At 36.7% G+C, this 24,084-nt stretch overlaps 1 protein-coding gene across 1 annotated transcript; it reads left to right on the top strand.

The window, feature by feature from the left end:
* Positions 1–9,850: 9,850 nt before the first annotated feature.
* Positions 9,851–23,803, top strand: LOC116122786 (PH-interacting protein). The gene is made up of 25 exons (XM_031408600.1): positions 9,851–10,139; positions 10,359–10,471; positions 11,639–12,001; positions 12,282–12,436; positions 12,618–12,857; positions 13,810–13,919; positions 14,010–14,087; positions 14,184–14,290; positions 14,908–15,002; positions 15,088–15,203; positions 15,378–15,481; positions 15,566–15,643; positions 15,857–15,935; positions 16,119–16,287; positions 16,872–16,942; positions 17,665–17,745; positions 17,831–17,901; positions 18,703–18,799; positions 18,903–18,962; positions 19,385–19,439; positions 19,550–19,950; positions 20,029–21,897; positions 21,997–22,569; positions 22,946–23,004; positions 23,178–23,803. Exons 3-25 carry the CDS (start codon positions 11,652–11,654, stop codon positions 23,407–23,409), a joined length of 5,250 nt encoding a protein of 1,749 aa, XP_031264460.1. The 5' UTR covers positions 9,851–10,139; positions 10,359–10,471; positions 11,639–11,651; the 3' UTR covers positions 23,410–23,803.
* Positions 23,804–24,084: the final 281 nt, after the last annotated feature.

Below are 24,084 nucleotides of genomic sequence, written 5' to 3'. Positions count from 1 at the left end.
CTACAGCGGTTATACATGGAAAAGCCCAAAACTGCCTACGGGCTCAGGGGTGCTGCCCCCGCGACCCCCGCCCGCTCACCGGGCAGCGGGACCCCCGAGTGCGTCTCCGCTACCCATTAATGCTGAAGTAGTCGACAACTCCAACAGGGAGTAAGGCTATTTTCGAGCCGAGTTTTTGGCTTAATGAGCTCGGCTCGTGAAAGGGGAGAGGAAATCGAGTTCGAGTCGAGCCGAGCAAAACCTCTGATTTCCTGGCTCGGTTCGGCTTGTGAAGGCAGAAAAGGAATTTGAGCTTGGCTCGCAAGCCGGCTTTGCTCGTGAGCCAGTAAAAAAACATTTAAAAAAAAAAAATTAAGAGCAGATTTCAACTTTTTTTTTACTGGTGCAAAGAAAATAAAATTGTGGACTGTTGGTTTAACAATGAGCTTCAAATTAATTAATTAATCAATTTGTTGAATTTCTGAAATTTTAGCTGCTTGATGAAGGCGTTTTCAAAATTAGCCAATTAGTTACAGAGTAGTGCTAGTGTTTGCTGAATTATTTGCTTTTTTCAATGATAATAATTATAAGATATGTCATGACATATAAAACAGTTCCAGAGGTTTGAGAAATTAAGTAACATCAGTAAATGAAATTCATTATAGCTTAATGGAATACAAGCTAGGCAGAGAGCTTTTTTTCATGAACTTGAAGCTGAATCCAGATTAGATTCAATTCTTCCAGCAGTGCATGTGCAATATGCTTTGTTATTGAATGTTATGAACCTGATTGCTTCTATCTCTGACTTCATTTCAGACGAGTGACACTTTCACAAGCAACATCGCATGTGATGTGATCACTGAAGAAGCCAAAAAATTGAAGTGTATAAAATATAAATACATTCAAGGAGGAGGGTCCATGTTTTGAATTCAAAATAGAGTAAACGACATATTCCCACCCAAGGTTTGACGAAATCCCAAGTTAGTACCATTGGTTCCATTTATTCTAGATTCTCACCCTTAAAGTAACAGTGTTATGAATTTTTAGGGTTTAGAGGGTACAATTACCATAATGCCCTTAACCCTAAATTAATAAATTATGTTTTAACCCCTAAATTAGTAGAATTACAAAACTTACCATTTTATTTTCAAATTATATCAAAAGCACCCTTGGCCACTATACACCATCACCGAAAACAGCCCGATCTGGGCTGTTTCTGACGACGTCGAACCCCCTAGTCACCTCCATCACCTTCCCCGTAGTCCGTCGTCTAAAACCCCTCTGGTTCCTGACTCATTTGCCCCTCCAATCGCTGGCACTGTTAGGCTTAGGGTTTTCGTGTTCTTCACCGGATTCCGATCGATTCCGACGGTGAAAATCCAATTGGACACCACCAATACAACCACTGTCTCCAAATCTATAAAACCCCTATGTCCCTAGCAACCGTTTTGTCGTCATTCGCCGGCCGAGAGTTCGTGTTATCAGTCGTTTTTCGTTGCCGTGGCCGGAGATTGGCAAGTGATGAGGGGTTGTGAATGGTATGGTTTTGTAAAGGGGAGGATGGGGGTTCAAATGGGAATGACAGCTGCTAATGTGTGCTAGAGGACTGTTAAAGGCGGTGGTCTGCTAACGTGCGCCGCCCATGTAAAATGACCAATTTACCCCTTTACTGTTACATCAAACGTTTTTCCGTCACTTTAAGGGTGGGAATCTGGAATAAATGGAACAAATGGTACTAACTTGGGATTTTGTCAAACCTTGGGTGGGAATATGTCGTTTACTCTTCAAAATACCCTTTGTTGTTTGTATGCATGTAGTAAAAAAACCGAAGGTCAATAAAATGCCTCTATCATGTTGTCCCGTTTGGCTTGAAACTCACGCAGGCTCACATTCCAATAACTTGTTTCGTGCAAATTACTCATAGCAGCTTTACAAATGTGAAATGTCACTTCTTTTAAACTAAAGTCTAAAACAGCCCTAACTCTATCAGATCTGTGAGCAATATAACACACACATACCTTTACAACCCGACACCTTCAGCAACCTTGACGATGGCGATAGCGAGATGGGTTTGACAGTGATGGAACAAAAGGAAAACATGAAGTGTCCAAACATCGGCGAGATTTGAAGGGATAGATACAGCAAGTCTGCGACAACACAACGACGAAGCATATGGGTTTGAGTAGTTTGACAACGACGAGGAAAGACACCAGAGGCGGCTAAAAAGTTGGTTGAAATTTTTTACTCGTTTTGGTTTTACAGCAAACAATGGTGGAGTCGCGTTTTTAGGGATTTCAAAATCGGGGGGATCTTTGTCATTTTTGCAAACCTTTTTCTTTGAAAAATTTAGTTTAATCCTCCATACTTTAAAAAACCCCTAATATGCCCCTACGAATTCGAGCCGAATGCGGCTCGCGAGCCTAACGAGTCGAGCCTAGTCAGGCTCGAACTCGACTTATTTCCTCTCACGAATTGAGTCGAGCCGTCAACAAGCCATGCTCGAGCCAAGTCGAGCCGGCTCGATTCGTTAAACAGTTGGGAGGAATAAATTGGTGGGTATATTATTTAAATTACTGAATTGTCCTCTAATTAAATATTATTATTATATTATTTTTTAATATTGATTATATAACCCCCCTACATTTAAAAACTTAGCAAAAACAGCCCATAATAGAAGTTTAAAAAATCAACAAAGCACCCCCACCAACCCAGCCATTGCCAGCTGCCGGTAACCTCTACAGGCCGTCGGCAGTCGACAACCTAACGACGCACGGAAGGCAGGAAATGACCTCTGTTTGCCGTATGGCCATTTTCGGCCAAAGATCTGGCCAAATGTGACAGATCTGGCAATCAACAGTCAGATCTGGCACGATATGGCCATTTCCGGCCAAATATAAATGGCCATATCGGCGCACAACGACCATTTTCGGCCTCCGTGCGTCATTCCAGCAGTGGTGGCAGCTGGTCGCAACAGTGGTTGCCGGCAGCAGGTGGGTGGGGGTGGTGGCCTGGGTAGGCTGTAATTTGTTTTGAATTTAAGGGTAATTTTGTCCAAAAAGTTAATTAATTGGGGTGAAATAGTAAAAGCCATATTCATGTAAATAAATTCAAAAATAAGGGCATTATTGTCCTAAAATTTTATTAATAAGGGCATTATTGTCCTAAAATTTTATTAATAAGGGATAGAATTGTAACAAAAAAAGATAACCCTAGTAATCTTAGAGTACCTCAGAAAATAGAGGTAATCAGATTATCTCAAATATTACCAATAGTAACCACTATTGGTATTTGAAGATTACCGGTATCTTATATTATTTGACAATCAAACATGGTAATCAAGTAATATAAAATGACTTAACTTTAGTAATCTCATATAACCCCCAACCAAACGCCCCCATAGTATTTTTTATCTATCCCATGGCTTTATGTTAGTTTTTGATGTGTTATGAATAAATGTTAGTATTTGTTTTTTAATTTTCTACACTACAACCACTAAATGACTTAAATCCCTTTTTAGCGATTGGGCCAAATCGATCTGAGGTTGAACCAACAAGAACTGTGTCGAACCGCTATACCTGGGCAAGGGACCGGTCCCTTGGGATTGGTCCCAAATGGGACCAGTCTCTCATGGGCCTGGGACCGGTCCCAGGCCCATGAGAAAAATCAGGACCTGGACCAGGCCTTAGGCCTGGTCCGGACTGGTCCCATGGGCCCAGGACCGGTCCCATGGGGTTTGGAAAATTTAATTTTCCCCCCTCAAATTTTTTTATATTTTAGGGGCAAAACGAATTTTTATAGGGGGTTTTTAGTATTTTTTAGGGGTTGATTGTAAGTTTCTAAAAATTTAATTAATTTTAAAAAATAATAAATTAATAGTTAATTTTAATTTTTAACATAAATATAATATTCACATTTCACACATTCACGCTTCACAAATAAACAATTAAATAATTTTTTTATTAAATTATTCATCTTCATTTTCATCGTCAACACTAGTTACATTATTCAAATCTGTATTCCTAAAGAGTTCGAGTAGTTCGGGATCTTCAGGGTGCTGTTGTAGTCTTCTTTCTCCATGAGTCCAATCCCGTAAACACGTTATCACTTCAATCATCTCATCGGTTAAAGAACATCTTCTGTCTTCAACAATCCGACCACTCGTTGAAAATGTTGACTCGGATGCAATTGTAGAAACCGGCACAGATAAAATGTCACGTGCCATTTGGGATATAATGGGGAATTGACTTTCTTGTTGGTTCCACCATTGAAGAATATCCATGTCAAGTTGCTCCTTCATCGTCATAAAGGTCAAGTCCACCTGTAGGTAGCGAGTCATCTCATTTGGTCTATGTATGTACGAGCTGGAGCTAGAGCTGGAGCTTCCGCTACGTCCCACATACGCCCACTTGCTCGACCATTGAGGGGGGGCTACATCAAGGTCCTGATCGCCTCTCCCAGATGTTCCACTTCCACTTCCACTTCCACTTCTACTTGCATTGTATCTGTTCTCATATAAAGAAAAAAGCCTATCCAATTTGTTTTTAAAGTCAGTCAAATAAGACGTATAATCATGTCCTAAATAATGGCCTAACTCAGTAATTACACCGTTAACTACGGATAATTTAAACCTAGGATCTAGAAAAAGGCCTAATCCATATAAGAATGGAATATCTAACCAATATCTCTTATATTTTTCTTCCATACTTGAAACAATTTCACTAAAAATGTTATCATGTCTATATTGATAAAAAGTTTTAGCAATTTGAACTAAAATATCTAACACTAAATTAGTAGTTGGATAATAAATACCACTTAATGTATTAGTAGCATCATAAAAAATTTTAAGAAATGAATAAAAAAGTTCACAAACCCCCCAATCATCATAATCGACAACTTCCTCTGGATAGGTCTTCCGGTTGACGAAATCTGTAATTTGTTTCGCGGTTGGCAAAGCTTTTTCCAACATCAAGTAGGTAGAGTTCCAACGGATAGGCATGTCTGTACATAACTTCAAAGGTCGAACCGGTGGGTCCTCTTGCTTACAATATTTGACGTACTCCTGCCATCTTTTATTGCTACCGCCGACGATAAATCCGATAGCTCTACGCACCCTCTCAATCCTTGAATGTATAGCATCTAAACCTGCTTTAACTATCAAATTGATGATGTGACAAGCACATCTCTGGTGATAAAATTTGCCTTCACCAAGCGGATCCAATTTCTTTTCAAATAAAGATATTGCCGCGGTGTTAGCAGCTGCATTATCAAGCGTTAGCGCTACAACTCTATCAGTTAATAAATATTCTTGCAAAACTTCAAGAATCGTAAAATAAATAGTTTCAGCACTATGTTTTTCATATAATGGTTTAAAACCTATCAATTTTTGTTGTAAACCCCAATTATGATCTAAGAAATGTACTGTAACAGTTAAAAAATCGGTTTTTGATCTACAAGCCCATATGTCTGATGTAAGTGCAATAGATATATTCCTAAAATTTTGAAATTCGTTTTTAAGTTTATTATTTATTTTGTTATAAAGTTTTAGTATATCTCTTCTACTTGTAGTTCTACTAACAGGGGTATATGCTGGACAAAATGCAGTTTTAACCATATTAACAAAAAAAAGATTTTCAGATAAACAAATGGGAGAGTCTGTAGCAACTATATATCTTGCTATTTCCTCTCGTGCAACATGTGTATTGTATTGCCATGTTGAGAGAGTTGAGGATTGTGGATTAAAATTAAGTTGAGTTTGAATTTGTCTACCTGATCCGCTTGAAGATGCATTTATTTGGGGATGCTTCTTCTCTACGTGTCGTCGCATCGTCGAAGTCCCCTTCTCAGCCCCAATAATGGTTCCACATAAATTACATATCCCACACGATTCTTCCCCCTCCCCATTTGTCTTTGGCCGTTTTGATTTGGTGAAGTATCGCCAGACATCGGACACGACCCTCTTTGACGGTCGGGGGGGTTGGGCTATGTCCGTGCCCGTTGACTCGCAGCTCACATGTGTTTGGCTACACCTCGTCCCGGCCGAATGTGGTTGTGGAATTACAGCTGCATCCTCTGGAGGAAATGGTGAAAATGGATTGAAGGCTTCAATTTCTTCGGTGGATGGAACGTAAAACTCATTTGGGGAAGACATTATAAATTTATGATAAAATAATAAATAATTAAAATGAAAAGAAATTAAATAATAATATGAAATTATGATGATATTGAAAAATAGAAAAAAATTTGAATAATATAAATAAATAATATGAATAAATTATAAATATAAATTGAATGAGAAATTGATTGGAGATTTGGAGTAGAGAGATTGAGAGAATGAAAGAATGAGAGATTGAGAGATTGGTGTGAAAAAAATTAAAGGTTTTAGGGTTATTTATAGTGTAGTTGTGGGGGGGGAAATGAAAAAAAAAAACTTATATTATATAAATAATAAATGTAACCGTTGGCACTTGGCAGTTACCGTTGGCTGCAACGGTAAAAATTTATAACCGTTGCAGCCAACGGTTATTTTTTTTTTTTAAATAAATTTTGTAAAACTTTATTTTAGCCCTTGAATTTATACTGATTTTAGGGGGTTTAATGTAATTTTATAAAGGATTAAATTGATAAAGACAAAAAAGCTTTTGGGCCCAGGCTTGGGACCGGGCCCAGGCCCGGGCCTTGGAGGAGGGCCCGGGCCCTCCTCCTTAGGCTTGGTCCCGTTTTGGGACCAGGCCTCCTAGGACCGGTCCCAGCTCTACGAACCGCAGTTCAACCGTCAGGTTAGAGAATAGGTTGAAGTGAAACGCTCGTTCCAAGAGAATGAACGAGCATTTGTCTGTCCTCTAAGTTGTTCTAGGCAAGAACAGCCCCATTCCATCAAGTTGTTCATCATTATGCCCAAATAGAGAAAAAAATTAAAATTTTATTACATCATACTGACGATAGTATAACATCATTAATCCGACCCGCCGATCAGACCACCCAACCTGGGTGATAGGACCCTTGATCGAGTTAAAGTCCGGAATGGGTATAAGAAAATTGTTTTCAACTGGGTTGTAAGAAAACAAAATGAAACAACTTAAGCTAAAGGGAAGCAAAATGTGTTTTTTTTTTTTTACAACAATGCTACAAACACTGGGGTTTTTATATTGAAATTTTGTACCGGCCTACGTGTCTCCTAACTCAGACCATTCAACGCATTTGACGTTATTAAATTTTTTCTAGTGAACGGCCGTCCATAAAATATGGACGGCTGTTCACTTACATGGACTCTCGTCCATATTATATGGACGAGGGTCCATTTATTATGGACAGACGTCCCCATTTAAAGGACGCTTGTCCATTAATAAATAGAATAAAAAATATTAAAAAAAATTAGGGACGACCGTTCATAGGTTATGGACAGCCGTCCATAAATATTAGACGGGCGTTCATATGTTAATGGATGCCCGTCCCTTAATTTTGGACGGGCACCCATGAATAAGGGACGCCCATCTTTTTTTTAAAATATAAAAATTTTAAATCTGGAATTGACTGGCGTCCATTCCAAATGGACGCCCGTCCATTATGTAAGGATGGCCATCCATATGTAATGGACGGCCGTCCTTTATTTTTGTAAAGGCGTCCCTACACTAATTAAAAAGCTTCAAGTTAACTCCTCAGTTTATCAACAACTGTATTTTTTTCTTCAAGCTGATATTTAGCCTTTGAGAGTTTCATTTGAGCTCTCTCTTCACACAATACATCACCTAATTGCATCGTCCATTATCTGCTTCTTGAGTTCATGTTCAAGTGCTAAGGTTTGGAAAGTAAAAAGGTGACGAAATGGAACAAAAACCCACCCTAACTCGTAGGAGGCATGGCCATTGTTAGTAAAGAGTCTTCTCTCACGAGAGACATGCTCAAAGTCCATAGTAAAGAGTCTTCATCACGTGAGAGAAGACAGGTGAGAGAAGATTGTCCACGCATATTGCCTAACTTCTCATAACCAATGGCTTCTTCTATGCCTTCCTCTACTTCTTTCTCTACAACTTTTCACGCTTTCGCACAACCCAAAACGCACCCCACTTCTTCTCCATTAACTACTAAAAAATTACCTTAACGGTGAAGTCATATAAAGTCTTCTCCGTAGCAACTCTGGCAAAAATACCAAAGGAACGAGCTTTCATGAGAAACCCAGGAAAAGTTACAGATTGCAAAGAGAACCCATGCTGCAAAAAGGCAGATTTAGATGACCCAAGTGAAGATTTGATGGAGGGAGTCGATGAAGAAGCCATGGAAGGCCATGAAGAAGAAGAAGAAGAGGGGTACGTTTTTGGTTGTGTGAAAGCGTGAAAAGCTGTAGAATATCACATTCACACCTGTCAAAAAAGCACATGGGTTGTGCGAAAGCGTGAAAAGACATTTTTTTTTTTATTTTGGTTATAGCATTTTCGGCTTCCTGGCAGAGAAAAGAAGCTTCACGTGTTTCGGTCGATGGATATAGCATTTTTGTTTTTTTTATCAAACTTTTCTTGATTCTAAAGCAAAGAACTCGATCAAAACAATTTTCATTTCGAGAATGTAAATATATTTTTATTATTCAAAGCAATAATTCAGTTAACTAAATAAATATTATATGGTTTAATGGGTGCGACATAAAGAAATCAAATTTCCAGAGAGAAGAGAAAGTTAATGGTTATATTTTATTAGATATATTTAATTATTTATAATTTGTTTTAACATAGTAAAAGTTGTAAAAAGCGTATCTTTGTTTTATAATTTATCCAATCTTATTGGAATCTTAAAATGCAAGTACGAGAATGTTGACCACTTGACCTATCGGATATTTTGAGAGAAATTTCTCTAATTTTATTCTCAAATTTTTTAAAAAGTTAATATTTAAAATTTTTATTTATCTAATTAAATTATCAAACCTTCCTATTAATTCATAAAAATTATATTATGGATTGTTAGGAGATCGTTCCGACGAAAAACATACATTCGAGATTAATAATATATAAATAAAATTACACTATACTAAGAGGTACAATGTTTACGTGGTTTGTCATAACTAGATTACAATCCCAAATGAGAGAAACTCATTATACTTTTATGAACACGATATATAAGAGTATACAACACTATAAACCTAATACATAATTAATAGAGTAAAAATAATCATAGTTTTTAACCACGTTCAATCTAGTATCTAGAGCGAGAATAATCCCAATTTCTTAAATACTCTACGCATGATGTTTAATAACCCTTTAACCAAATATTTTGTGTGCTCACATTCTCTCGTAACCTTAAATTATTTTTTATTTATATATTTATAAGTCGGTTATGAGACATTTTATTTCTAATATGATTCATATTTTAGTTTTTAATATGACTTCCATAATTCTATTTTTATACCAGAACAAATATATAAACGAACCACAATATTTAACAAGGATAGATTGTTTATATAAAGGCTGCTTAATTAATAAAAATAAATTAATTATTAATCCTGAAAAAGGAAAGAAATGATAAGTATTTTCTTAAAAAACTTTTTCTTATCAGAAAATAAAACTGGGCCAGGCCCATCAGTGGGTCCATTTTCCCAATTCCCAATCCCAAACGTGGTACCTTGGATGTAAGTACAAACGGACGTACCGTAACGATCTAGAAGAATTCTATATCAGCTCACACCTCAGTCCTCACAGACTCCCACGGTACTTAAAATAATAAAATAAAAAAGCGGCGACGTCGTTTGGTTACAGTCTAATATTCTACGCGATAACCTTGCGCGTGGGTACGCGTATCCGGATAATCCAAATTAATTTAATTCTATTTTTTTTTTTTTGTTTTCTTTTTCCTCTCAAAGCATCCTTCTACGAGGAGTGGGCGTAAAGATATAAAACGCTTCGTTCAACGTCTTTCTGCTTCTTCTCTCCTTCTCACTGTGTGTCTCTCTCGGTCTTTTCTCTACAATAACAAACAACAAAAACCTCCACAGACACACAGAGCTCCCTCCAAAGAATCTAAATTTCCTTTATCTGGCGCGTGTTCTTCACTCTTCACTTTCATTCCACCGCTCGATCTCATTTTACGCTTGCCTTCCAATTCACAGAGCTCGAGAGTGAAAGACTGAAGACACGCTACAAACTCATCGTTTTGTGTTCAAACCAACTCCATTGCAGGTAAATTTATAACCTAGGTTTTCCTTTTAACTAATTTTAATTTATGATGTTCACTTTTTTTATTATTTTATTGGAGGAACTGGATAGGGCTTCTGCATATATTGAATTAGATCCTAAATTGTGTTAGTTTGGTTTCATGTTATCTACATTTGATTAGTTTATGAGAGTGTGAAGTGAAAATAGATTGAATTTAGGGTTTTTCTTTTTTTTTGGTGGCAGAGAGGAGTGCATCTATGGAATTTGGCAGTTCTTGGTTTCTTCAAAAGTGTAGAAGAGTATTTCCAGTTTGTTGGGACCGTCCATCTGGTTCATTTATTTGACTTATTGAAAAGGTTCTTAATATCTTTTTTGCTATACCAATTGATTGTATATTTGAGTAGGGTGAATTGATTATTTTGAGTTTTCGTGTAGTTAAATTGGGGATTGTTGTGTAGTTTTACTGGTGGCATTGCTTCACATTGGTTCTATCTGTTACTTTTTGTGTAGTTTAGGGTTTATTAGAATTGATAGTTTGGGAATTGATTATTTTGAGTTTTCGTGTAGTTAATTGGGGATTGTCGTGTAGTTTTACTGGTGGCATTGCTTCACATTGGTTCTTTCTGTTACTTTTTGTGTAGTGTAGGGTTTATTAGAATTGATATTTTGGGATTTACTTGAAATTGTTTGTATTTGATAAATATGGCAATTTGTTTGCAAAGGCTTGGATGCATTATAAATATTTGAAATTCTCAAATTCTAGAGGTGAATTAGCTGAAGCGAGATAGGTTGTTTATAAAATTCGATCAGGTAGTGGAAAAAGTATTCAGAGAATCCTGTAGAGAAGAAAAGTTCCCTTAAATCTAGATACAAGCTTAGGAGCCTAAACTCTAACTAAAACAGGCATAATGGTGTCTCTTGCCAACACTTCAAGAAGTCTTCAGGCAGAATTAAGTTCAACTTTCTAAGTCCAAAAATGAAACTAAGGAAAAACACTAAGAAAGGACAATCCACTGATTTCTTAGTGTGCTTGTACTCATAATTCCATTCTTGAATGAATTTCCCCATTTAATTGACTTATCTATTTATGCGATGCTTTACTGAATTCTCTATGGAAAAAGAAGGACACCTTGGACGTGCTTAGGCCAATCCTGAATAAATTACAATTTTAACCTCATTTAATTACCATTTAACGGTCTTCACTTCATAATTCTTACTGCTGGTAATTTTGCACCTTGTTATATGTGCTCCTTTTCCTCCAATTTCACCATAATGGGCCAAATATGAATCTATCTCTGGACCAGCATTGACCTGCAGACTTAAGGTACCAATGTTGCAGCATAAGACTAGCCCATATGACTTACTACCATAGCTTACTTAAGAAAAGAAACCTTCAACCATCTATGCAATGATATATGTGGAAATAATTTTTGATATCCAGGGAGAAATTTTCTTGCGTCATATAAATGTTTTTATATTCATTTTCACTAAATAATTTTTACATCTCTTCCTTTTGCTTCTAGAATACAGAAAAATATGGCTCTTCGGAAGTACATTCCAGCTGGGGATGCACCTTCTGTTTCTATGAAACCTTTGAATCTTTCAAGTAAGGTGCATGGGAATGCTCAGCTTGCAGATCCTGAAGCAAGTCATACTGTGGAGCCTGATGTTGACATTGACCTTAGAGAAGTTTATTTTTTGATTATGCATTTCCTTTCGGCTGGGCCATGTCAGAGAACTTATGGACAGTTTTGGAATGAACTTCTTGAACATCAACTTCTTCCTAGAAGGTATCATGCTTGGTATTCAAGGAATGGGGTACACAGTGGGGATGAAAATGATGATGGCCTGTCATTCCCATTAAGTTACAATAAGTTGGTGGAGAGGTACACATTGTGCTTTCTTGTCTTGTTTCAACATTTAGAAACTTTGGTTAAATTCATTAAATTCTCCGAATTAGGGTCAAAGTTGCATTTATGGCCGATTAGCTTCCTTATATATGCTATTTTGGCTATATATATATATATATATAGAGAGAGAGAGAGAGAGAGAGAGAGAGAGAGAGAGAGAGAGAGAAAGAAGCAAATAAACATTTGTTCAATCTCATGTTGTATTATTTTTGTACAAATTTTTTGGCTTAAAAGTATGATCATTTGTCTTCTTCAGGTATCCTCACATTGAAAAGGACCACTTGGTAAAGCTTTTGAAGCAGTTGATAATAAGTACACCCTCTTCATCACGAAGCATGATGGGTGAAAATGCACCAAATGCAGCTGATGTTCCGACTCTTCTGGGAACAGGAACATTTTCACTTTTGAGCTGTAGGTGACTTTTATTTAAGCTTTTCGGCATCGTTTAACTCTTTCCATTGACCTTTCTTCCTTCATCTCCTTTTTGGGAGTTTGTAAATTCAGTTTGCATCAGCTTGATTAATTTTCTATTTTGCAAAGGCTAATTTTCTCTCTACTTATTACTCCTGATTTCTTTTTACCCCTTATAAAGATGATAGGGATAAAGGACAATTTGAAGTTAAGCATCCCTCTGCTCATATGCGTTGGCCTCATAAGCACGCTGATCAGGTTCGAGGGCTAAGTTTGAGAGAAATTGGGGGTGGTTTCACACGACATCATCGTGCTCCATCTATTCGTGCAGCATGTTATGCCATTGTGAAACCATTAACCATGGTGCAGAAGATGCAAAATATAAAGAGGGTACGAGGACATCGGAATGCTGTCTATTGTGGTATGGATTTTATTAATTAAGATGTTCGATTTTTGAAATGGAAACTTGTATATCTAGTTCTCATATGTGTATACTACGGTCCTCTCCTATGGAAATCTTTGTTTTTCTTTTTGAAATTTCGACCAACAACTCTGTATAGAATTGCTAAAAGATTTTTTTTTTTTTTTGAACTCCTGTCAACTCACTAGGTAAATATTTCAACAAAAATTTGTTTTTTTTTTTTTTTAATAATTTTGTGTATGTAGAAAATCCAGATTTTAAAAAATCAGAGTGTCCACTCATGAGAACTCATAGCGGGACCTAAATTGTGGATAGTTATGTAAACTGAGATAGGAAATGTTGTTTGCACTAGCAACATGGCCTAGCTCACTTTAGGTCTACACTTTTATACAGTGCAAATGTTTACACCAGAGAATTTTTAGTTATATGCATAATTGCATGCTAACCTATAAGTTAGGTTAGTGGTAAAAGTCTTTTAACTATGGTCAAATGTTCAATTCCTATTAGGGTCACCTGCTTGGGATACTACCTCCAGGTAGTTCTTGTTTATTAAGGTTGTAAGATCTGGAAGTAACTCCCAATTCAGAAATTTGTAAACATAGAGGAAAGGTAAAAACATCTTCTTGTTCTGGCACTTAGTGCACTAGTGTTGTTGTGCCTACAAGGGTAAGAAGCAATTATTTGAATGAAAGTCATTTTTTCATGTCCATGTTTATCTATCCTATTCTTTTTTGTCATTAGATTTATTAAGAGCTTAAATGGTATTGTTGGATCCTTATCTATCAATTTAAGCATTTTAGTCAAATAGTAACTTAACATGATATCAAAGTCAGCTTGTGTTTTAATCCATGTATTGTATTTAATGAGTTGCATTTGTTTGTGTGTCTCCTAACATGTTTAGTGGTTTTCATGGATGCATATCTAAGTTCTTATTTTGTTCAATCTTCTGCAGCAACATTTGATCGCTCAGGGAGATATGTAATTACTGGTTCTGATGATCGCCTTGTAAAAATCTGGTCCATGGAGACTGCATATTGCCTGGCTAGCTGCCGTGGACATGAAGTGAGTTTAGATCTTCTATAAATCAAACATCTATTTGCACTATTTTTAGTTTTTGTTTAATCATATGTTGTCTTATCATGTGCACAACAGGGTGATATCACAGATTTGGCCGTGAGTTCCAACAATGCGTTGGTGGCATCCTCTTCAAATGATTGTATTATTCGTGTTGTAAGTTACCATTTGTTCTTGACATAAGATTTCTTTCTCTCTCTCTCTCTGTCTCCAAATTCAATCGTTTGACCATTTTTTTCTGGTTTTGGATAGTGGCGTTTGCCAGATGGGCTTCCAATTTCAGTATTGCGAGGACATACTGGGGTTGTTACTGCCATTGCATTTAGTCCTAGGCCAGGCTCTGTATACCAGCTGTTATCGTAAGACTAATTTCTGGTTCCTTTGATTTTTTTTCTGAGAGTTATCAAGGCAATCTATTGTGTTTATAGAAATTCCTATCTTTTGAAGTTATGTTCATGCTTTTGTTCTCTATGCTCTTCTTATGTCTTTTTGTTATCTCCTTTTAGTACACAAATTTCCTGTTGGCATATTAAACTTCTTTCCATTTTCTACTTCATTGAACAAATTAATTGTTTTGCCCTTTTTCTTGAGGCTTGGTCTTTTAATTCAATTGTTTTGTTATTTTTGAATTGCCCGACACTGGAAGGCATATATATATATATTTTTTTTTTTATTGGAGACAATGTTCTCAAAAGCTGTCTTTGTAATTATCTGTATTTCCTGTCAGTATGTGGTTCTTGATTTCTGTGTTCTGCTTGATTATGTGAAATAATTGCTAGTGATTTTTTTTTTTTTTCTGCTACTATTTGTATTTTAATTTTTATTGGGAATTTACATATTCCATGCTATTTTTTTTTGTTTTATTTATTGGCATAGATTCTGTTTGCTTTTTGAGATGTTGTAAGTGATAATCTGTACACTTCACACCTCGTGCTTTATAACTTAATTTTTAGTGCTTCTTCTTTATCTTCTGCAGTTCATCTGACGATGGAACATGTAGGATATGGGATGCTAGATATTCTCAATTCAGTCCACGGATATATGTACCAAGACCATCAGATTCTATGGCTGGTTTGTTTCTTTGAATACACAATATTAATTGACTGAAATCTTTTGAGAAGAGCTAATAATGTATAGGATCACTGGATGGCTGCAGGGAAGAACACTGGTCCATCCACCAGTGCTGGTCCACGGAGCCATCAAATTTTTTGTTGTGCGTTTAATGCTAATGGGACTGTCTTCGTTACTGGTAGCTCAGACACTCTTGCTAGGGTACATTTAATGATGCTTGCTTTGAGTTTACTTTTGCGCTTACACATTTCTGCCTGATCTTTATTCTACTGTACCTTTGTTTTACTAATTGTATAGGTTCTGTGCATATTGTTTTTTGTTACTATGCTGCATTCAATCGAGAACTTCTTTATAAGAGTAGTGAGCTATTTGCAGGTCTGGAATGCTTGTAAACCTAACATGGATGATTCAGACCAACCAAATCATGAGATAGATGTGTTATCTGGCCACGAGAATGATGTCAATTATGTGCAGTTCAGGTTAGTGTTCTATTCTATGCTGGCAATAACTGTGAACTACACTTGAGTGGCTTATTTACATTGTGACACTTCCTAATATTGCAGTGGTTGTGCTGTGGCATCAAGATTTTCTCTAGCCGACAATTCAAAGGAAGAGAATACACCAAAATTTAAAAATTCCTGGTACGTGTATTCTCCTTTTCTATTTTTTCTGTTTTAGGTTGGTGGCTTCTTAAATAGCATATGTCATCTGGGAGTATCCGTCTTGAAAGATAAAAAGTTTGGGGTCCTTAAGCTGCCTGTTTATCCCACATTTAGTAAGAAAATTAATTCAGCTTGTCATGCACTTTTAACACTATCTACTCAAGGCTTATACTTGTCATTATCTATAATCAGGTTTTCTCATGACAATATAGTTACCTGTTCTCGTGACGGCAGTGCAATTATTTGGATCCCTAGATCACGCAGATCCCATGTAAGTTCTCATGGATGACAATTTCTCATTCTCGCTCAACTTCCAAATAAGCCTTCTCATCAGGCATTAAACTCAGTTTCTTCCCATGAAGTTCAATTGGATCTATTAAACCTAGGAGTAATATGATGATTTTCTTTTCATGTTTCAAAATTAGAAATTTATGCTTTTAGTACTTTGTTTCAGCCAAAAGCTGCCCGTTGGACACAAGCTTATCATCTCAAAGTTCCACCTCCTCCTATGCCTCCTCAACCTCCACGAGGGGGCCCACGTCAAAGAATTCTTCCAACTCCTCGAGGTGTTAATATGATTGTGTGGAGCCTAGACAATCGCTTTGTTCTTGCTGCTATCATGGGTATGCTTTTTGTTTCCCCTTCGTCCTTCCTCTAAAGAAATTTGTTATTTTTTTTTTAAATATGAGGTGGAAAGGTTTGTTGTTCACACTTACAGTTGAATACCTCATTCAAGAATGATCTTATTCAATCATAATCTACATATGAAATCTCATTAGCGAAAAAGATGCTCTTTTGGCTTATGAATGTCTATATTTACAGGTGAAGCATAGAAGGATTAAGATTGAAGTTCATAATGTGTTTTGTTGTGCAGATTCTAGGTCAAAGTCGTCCTTTAATTGTTGGGTTAATAAGGCATGCTATTGTGCACATACCATTTTAAAGCTCTTATCTGTCGTGCATGTCTAAGTCTATTATCCTATATGATATTTTGACTTCTTGTTTTGCAGTTTAAGGCAATGCATTTAATGTTGATAACCTTTTCTGTATGTATTCACATGCTTGTCCAATTTGACAATATCCAGAATTAGGATTAAATTTTTTTGAAGTGGGATGAAGCAGAAGCATTCTATATGGTTGCATTGCTGGTGGGGCATAAGTTGTGTAAATTTGACTAGATGATGGCGATATTTTTATTGGAATGCAGATTGCAGAATATGTGTTTGGAATGCTGCTGATGGTAGCTTAGTACATTCTTTGACTGGTCATACTGAATCCGTGAGTATTTTATTTTTCCTGATTAATGTTATCTTTCTATTGTGATTACTATTATTCTATCTTTCTATTGTGATTACTATTACTCTCTGGTCAGCACTTTATTTATCAGATATGATATATTGTGGATGAACATGATGTATGTGCTGTTTGTACAGCTTCAATCTCCTTGCATTAGATAGATATCTTACCTCTTTTATTTGCTGCCATGACCATTGTCTTACCAGTACATCCTCAGATTTTCCTTTTTAATCTTTTGCCTCAAGTGATTCTTTGGTTTGGACTTGTATATTCATCTTTTTTTTATGTTGAATCAGTATATGGCTGGCATACCTTTTCCATGCTTTCCAGCTTATCTGTGTTGGTGACATTCTTTTAAATCCTTGATTTTATAATATTTTCGGACCTAATGTAATTGATACAGTTCTGTTGTAGGTTAACTGCTGAATGGAAGGTTTTTTGCCTTAAAAATATAGGAACTTTTATTTAGCAATGTTTTGAGATCTAACATACAGCCTTTATCCTGCCATCTGATTTAAGGATTCTCATGAAATAAATTGTGGTCCAATTGTCTGTATGAGGACTGGGGTGGTTTTTGCTTTTATGACTCACCAACTTTTGGTTGCTCAGTCATATGTCACTGCTAATCTGTTGAGGATGTGTGAAGCTGGGTTGTCCTTGTTTTATTTTTTGTTTCTTATCATGGTTTTTTGTCATTATGGTAGACTTATGTTTTGGATGTTCATCCTTTCAACCCGCGCATAGCTATGAGTGCTGGTTATGATGGCAAAACTATAGTGTGGGATGTGAGTATCCAGTTCTCTCCAGCTCTTTGAAAAGACTGCTAATTTTATATGTTTACTTAATGCATTCACATTTTGTGTTATTTAGATTTGGGAAGGTACCCCTATCAGGATCTATGAAATTTCACGTTTCAAGTTGGTTGATGGGAAGTTTTCACCGTAAGTGACTAGTATTCTTTTGTTATGTTGATTGCATTGACACTTCACTTTTTGTTTAGTTTCAGCACAACTCAAAGAAATTTCTTGTCTTGATGATAGATTGATTCTCAGAATACTCTTAAATTTACTCAGGCTTATATATTCCTTTGAGTATTGAGATTTCATAGTTCACTTGGTCTCTGATTCTGCCCTAGTGACCTTTGTTTTCACTTCCATAATCTTCCATGCTCTGTGCATGGAGATCAAAACTGTGGTGGTTATATTGTAAATCTCCATTTCATGTTAAGCTGAGATGAGGTATCATTTACAATATTGTGAATCATGCTAGATTTGAACATGCTAGGATCTGAATCCAATTTTAAGATAATGAGTCAAAAAAATGTGACAGTGGCTTTAAATATCCTGGGTCCTGTCTGGTGCTTCTTGATACTAAAATTGTTCACTTATGGCTCAAAAGTTTTTTTCCTCCTTGTAAGTAAGATTGTGAATATAAAATACAGTGTTGCAATTACATACATACATAAATACATACATACATACTTACATATATTAGTCATTCTCTTGTCAGGATGTCTTATTAATTTTATCAGGATTATCATCGTTGGATTCATCTCATTGGATTGTTATGATATTTTATAATTCAAATCCAATGGTATATATTCATGGTCCTGAAAAATTAATATCAGGACGTCTTGATAAGAGAATTATTCTATATATACATTCTCTGCAATATTGTGCAAAATATTCCTGTATTTCTCCTACATCAATAAAGTTTTTGATTCATCATTGCTACTGATATAGGGATGGAACCTCTATTATACTCTCAGATGATGTTGGTCAATTATATATATTAAACACAGGGCAAGGGGAATCCCAACAGGATGCCAAATATGATCAGGTAGTTGATAGCATGAATAACTAGTTATTCTTTTTTCTAGTTTTATCATAAGTGGGCTGCCTGCACTCTCTTCGATACTTATGCTCTGGTGCTGTTTAAACAGTTTTTCCTTGGTGATTATCGCCCCCTTATTCAAGATACCTATGGAAATGTACTGGACCAGGTTAGTTGACCATCTTCACTAACTTTTTTTATTAATTAGCTTTCCCTATATGTGCGCTATTTTATAATATTATGTTTTATATGTAAACATAGGAGGGGCTGTGCTGAAACATTTAGAATGGTTCATACATACATACATACATATATACTGACTGTTTCAGTTTTAGAATTGCATGATTTAAAGCAGCAAACTGTTCTCTGTCCTCTAGGATTAACCTTGGAAGATTAAACTTGAACTGTTGTATAAATAGTTGTGGCTAAGATTTGGCTCTGATGTTCTCTGTCCCTTTTGCATTCATATGTGTGGAATTTATAGATATTTGTGGGTAGGACATAACTATTAAGTTCTATATTAGATTATTGTATTTATGTTGTCTCTGTGACCACTTCCTGATTTCAAACTTGGGCGGTGTTTTGATCTAGGAAACTCAACTCGCGCCTTACCGGCGGAATATGCAAGATCCCCTTTGTGATTCAGGTTTCTCTCTATTCTTTCATGGACTCAATAATCGAGATATTTTGAGGCCTTATTTTTCTCTAGTGAATCTATTCTTTTCTTAAAGTGCTGGTTGTGTGTGGGAAATTCAGGCATGATTCCATACCCAGAACCCTATCAAACTATGTACCAGCAAAGACGGTTGGGAGCTCTGGGTATTGAGTGGCGCCCTTCTTCTCTAAAACTTACTGTTGGGCCAAACTTCAGTCTAGATCAGGATTACCAATTGCAGCCATTGGCAGACTTGGACATAATCATTGACCCGCTGCCAGAATTTGTTGATGTAATGGATTGGGAACCAGAAAATGAAGTTCAAAGTGATGATACTGATTCAGAGTACAATGTTCCTGAAGAGTATTCTTCCGGAGAGGAGCGAGGAAATTTAAGTTCTACTTCCTCTGATGATCCAGAGTGCAGTGCTGAAGACAGTGAGAATGAGGACAATCAGAAGGATGGCCTTCGAAGATCGAAGAGGAAAAAACAAAAGGCTGAAGTAAGTGTTTTCCACAAATTATATTTGATTTTTCTTATTTGCACATGCTTGACTTGGATATTTAATCCTCTTTTTTAGGTTGAGATTATGACATCTTCTGGGAGACGTGTTAAAAAGAGAAATTTGGATGAGTGCGAGGGTAATTCATCAAGACATATCCGAACTAGGAAGTCAGGAAATAGCCAAAAAACTTCAAGGAGGAAGTCTTCTAAATCAAAGTCATTGCGACCTCAGAGAGCTGCAGCACGCAATGCTCGTACATTATTTTCCAAAATTACAGGGGCATCTACAGATGGAGAAGATGAGGATGGCTCAGAAGGTGAAATATCAGAGAGTGAAGGCACACTGCAAGACTCAAACGTGGAGAGTGAGGAATCTAGTAGATCTTTGGTAAATGAGCAAATGAAGCATTCAAAAGGGAAAGAAATTTCCTTAGATGAATCTGAGGATGCAGCTAAACTTGAATTCCCTGAATCTCATGTGAAGGCTGGAACCAGGAGGAAATTGGTCCTAAAATTACCAGTTCGTGATTCTAATAAGCCCAAGCTTGAGAGTGCATTTGATAAATCTGACAGGCATGACGATGTGGCTGGTACATCATCTGTGGTTCCTGAAGAAGCAGCTCTTGACAATGGAAATCACGTAAGCCCTCTTGACCAAGGTTGCTGTTCAGGTGATGCAAACTGCAGCTTGATGGAAAGAGGGAGAGAGCAATTAGAAAAGGTTGAACTTCATTTAAACCTCTCAGATGGATACAAAAATGGGGAAATAAAATGGGGAGGGGTCAGGGCTCGCACTTCCAAACGTTTGAGATTAGGAGAATCGATGTTATTGGATGCAAATACTGGCTCTGATGTGCATCTTGACAATCATAAAGCAAAAGAAAACGAAGTTATTGGACTTGTAAAACCTGAAGAAAATGGCATTGATACATCCTCCCGTATAGAAACTACAAATTGTGGGGATAAGATAGATGAAGTAGAGATAACGAATGTGGAAAGTCATGGATTTAAGAACTGTGAGATATTGGGTGGTGAAGCCAATGGCAAGGAGCACTCAGGATTCAGTGAGTTCAGAGATTATGATGAATCATCAAATTGGGTTAACATGACTAATGGGGATGCAGCTGCCAATCCTGTTGCCCATCAGAATGACTCTAATAACCATCCCGAACTAGAAGAGAGCCATTTACCTATTTCAACTAAGTTGAGAATAAAGTCGAAAATGATTTCAAGGGATGCTGAAGGTCCTGACCCTTCCATTGAATGTGGATCTGATGCATTGCATGATAGCTCTTTGGACATGAAATGGAATTCAGTTTCAGAAGTGTTGGAGTATGATGGAGCAAATAGAATTAGTACAAACCAGGGAGCTGATGGATTGCAGCAATTAGATACACAGATTGACTCCGTATCTAGAGTCCACGATTCTTCGGGATTGCATTCACATTCAAAAAAGATGTTTAATGTTGTGTATAAAAGATTGAAGACGTGTAGGGATAGAACTAACTCAGAAGGTGAGAGTGGTGGCATGGGAGAAAGTACTTCAAATGCTAACAACACTAATCTCCATGAGGGCACAAGTGATAGGTCTTGTAGAACAAGGTCCATGGGACTGAAGACCTCAACACATGATCCAAACATGAGCAATAATCTCAGGTTGGGACAACAACATGAATCTCAGGATATTTATACAAGTGCACATAATAAGTCTGTGAACAGATATCAACTTCCATGTGAAGAATGGGGATCAGGTTCAAGGATGACAGTTGGATTAAGGTCTATAAGAAATAGGAGAAGCAATTATCATTTCTGTGACTCAAGTCCTGTAGATAAGCGGAAGGCACATCATTCATCAAGAAAACGTTCATGGTTAATGTTGTCAACATATGAGGAGGGCTCCCGTTATATTCCCCAGCTAGGGGATCAAATTGTATATCTTAGACAGGTTAGTTAGATACTTCATTATTTGTTACAATTTGTTTTTACTTTTTGCTTTAGGGTTGATGATTTTAATAATTATTTTGTGTTCTGCTGTACTTTTCAGGGGCATCAAGAGTATATATATTATAGAAACTCAAAAGAAGTGGGTCCTTGGGCAACAGTAAAGGGAAACATAAGAGCTGTTGAATTTTGTAAAGTTGAAGGTCTTGATTATGCCACCACTTCAGGTTCTGGTGATAGTTGTTGTAAAATGGCTCTCAAATTTATAGACCCTGCTTCCAGTGTCTTTAATAAAGTGTTCAAGCTGACTTTGCCTGAAGTGACTGGTTTCCCAGACTTTCTTGTTGAAAGAACTCGGTTCGATGCTGCTACTCATAGAAATTGGACATGCAGGGATAAGTGCAAAGTGTGGTGGAAAAATGAGGGTGAAGAAGATGGTAGTTGGTGGGATGGCCGTATCCTGTCTGTGAAGCCCAAATCTTCAGAATTTCCGGACAGTCCATGGGAGAGGTATACTGTACAGTACAAGACTGAGCCCACTGAAACACATTTACACAGCCCTTGGGAGCTTTTTGATGCTGATACTCAGTGGAAGCAACCTCATATTGATGATGATAGCAGAAATAAACTGCTGTCTGCCTTTGCCAAATTGGAGCAGTCTGCCCACAAAGTTCAGGTATCAGGCAATTTATATATAGATACACTTTCAATGATTGAGATTATATCTAACATCTACAATTTCTAATCTGCTTTAATGAATGTTAGTTTTACTTCAACTGTAGAAGATGCTTGAATCTAATGGTTTTAAAAAATTGTCACTAGTGTCTAAAAAAGAGGGGTTGTTGATTGTATGTCGTTATTTTTACGTTAAAATGGGACACAAGCTCCCAACTGTTATCAATTCTAATCCTATGGTGTAGAGATTTACTTATATGCAGAAGTAAATGCTAGATTTTTATTTTCATGAACTCTACCATCAACCAATATTAGAGAATAATAGATGGCATTGAATTGTGAAGAAGTGTTTTTTAATTTTGTTATTGACATTTCAGGATCAATATGGGGTTCAAAAATTGAAGCAAGTTTCACAGAAGTCTAACTTTACAAACAGGTAATTTGATGGTATAATGCTTAAATTACTTGTGTTTTCAATATGCACATGGGTTAATTTTTCTAGTTATTATCTTAGTAAATAGTCTTGGCACATATATATATACATATTATTTGACAGTTTGATTATAAGATTGAAGGGTGAATTGTTTTTTGGATCCACGAATATTTCAGGTTTCCAGTTCCATTATCACTTGAAGTGATCCAGTCTAGGTTAGAGCACAACTACTACAGAAGTTTGGAGGCAGTGAAGCATGACATTGCCATTATGCTGTCCAACGCAGAATCTTACTTTGGGAAGAATTCAGACCTTTCAACAAAAATAAAATGCCTTTCAGACTGGTTCGAACGGATATTGTTATCTCTAGAGTCCTCATCCTCGGGGCCGCCTGAAACCAGGCAGTGATCAGATTGAAGAAGGCAAGCCGTATAGGCTTTTACCCATTTCTTTTGTAGATATTTACAATTCTTTTGCCTTTATTTTACTTCAAATGTTTTTAGTTTTCTTTGCTCATTGTTCATTTAGATCCAATTTTGGGGGTTGGGTAGGGACGCGGTGGATTCCTTTTAGCGGGTGAGAGAGATCGCAGTAGGTAATAGCTGGTGGCTGTGGAAAAATTTTCCACCGGAAGATTCATTCTTGTACAGAACAGATAGACATCACATCATAATCATCATGTCATTAATAATGACAAGGGGAAAGGGAAAGGAGAAATGTTAATATCTAGTCATGTGTCAGTTGTTTTACTGTACACATCAAAGTTTTTAAAAATTCTCCAGTTTCAAAAACAAGTGCAAATGCCTCCAACTAATAGTGAGTTTCGTCGGTTAATCCTGTGGAGCTGCACTTTAGATGAGAGTTAATGGTTTAAATAAAACTTGAACTACCTGAGCTGAGATGTTATGTCATAACAAAATCTCCCTTAGGTAAACATTAAAACTTATACTATAATTACTTTCCTGTTAACTATTGAACATTTAAAACTTAATGGTAAGGAAGTTTTATTATTTCAAAAAAGTTTTTCCGGTCTATTGTATCCAGAATAGCTGTATCAGAGGCATTCAGTGCTGTTCTTGGTGC

This window comes from Pistacia vera, unplaced genomic scaffold (genome assembly GCF_008641045.1).
Source record: "Pistacia vera cultivar Batoury unplaced genomic scaffold, PisVer_v2 Contig138, whole genome shotgun sequence".
Taxonomy (NCBI): domain Eukaryota; kingdom Viridiplantae; phylum Streptophyta; class Magnoliopsida; order Sapindales; family Anacardiaceae; genus Pistacia; species Pistacia vera.
This window is presented reverse-complemented; position numbering and strand designations above follow the sequence as displayed.

What these genes read in the sequence shown, in the direction of transcription:
- LOC116122786 (XM_031408600.1), top strand. Translation starts at nt 11,652, where the DNA reads ATGGCTCTTCGGAAGTACATTCCAGCTGGGGATGCACCTTCTGTTTCT. An exon ending in ATGATTGTATTATTCGTGTT is followed by an intron (nt 14,088 to 14,183) that starts GTAAGTTACCAT and finishes GGTTTTGGATAG; the next exon opens with TGGCGTTTGCCAGATGGGCT. An exon ending in ACCATCAGATTCTATGGCTG is followed by an intron (nt 15,003 to 15,087) that starts GTTTGTTTCTTT and finishes GGATGGCTGCAG; the next exon opens with GGAAGAACACTGGTCCATCC.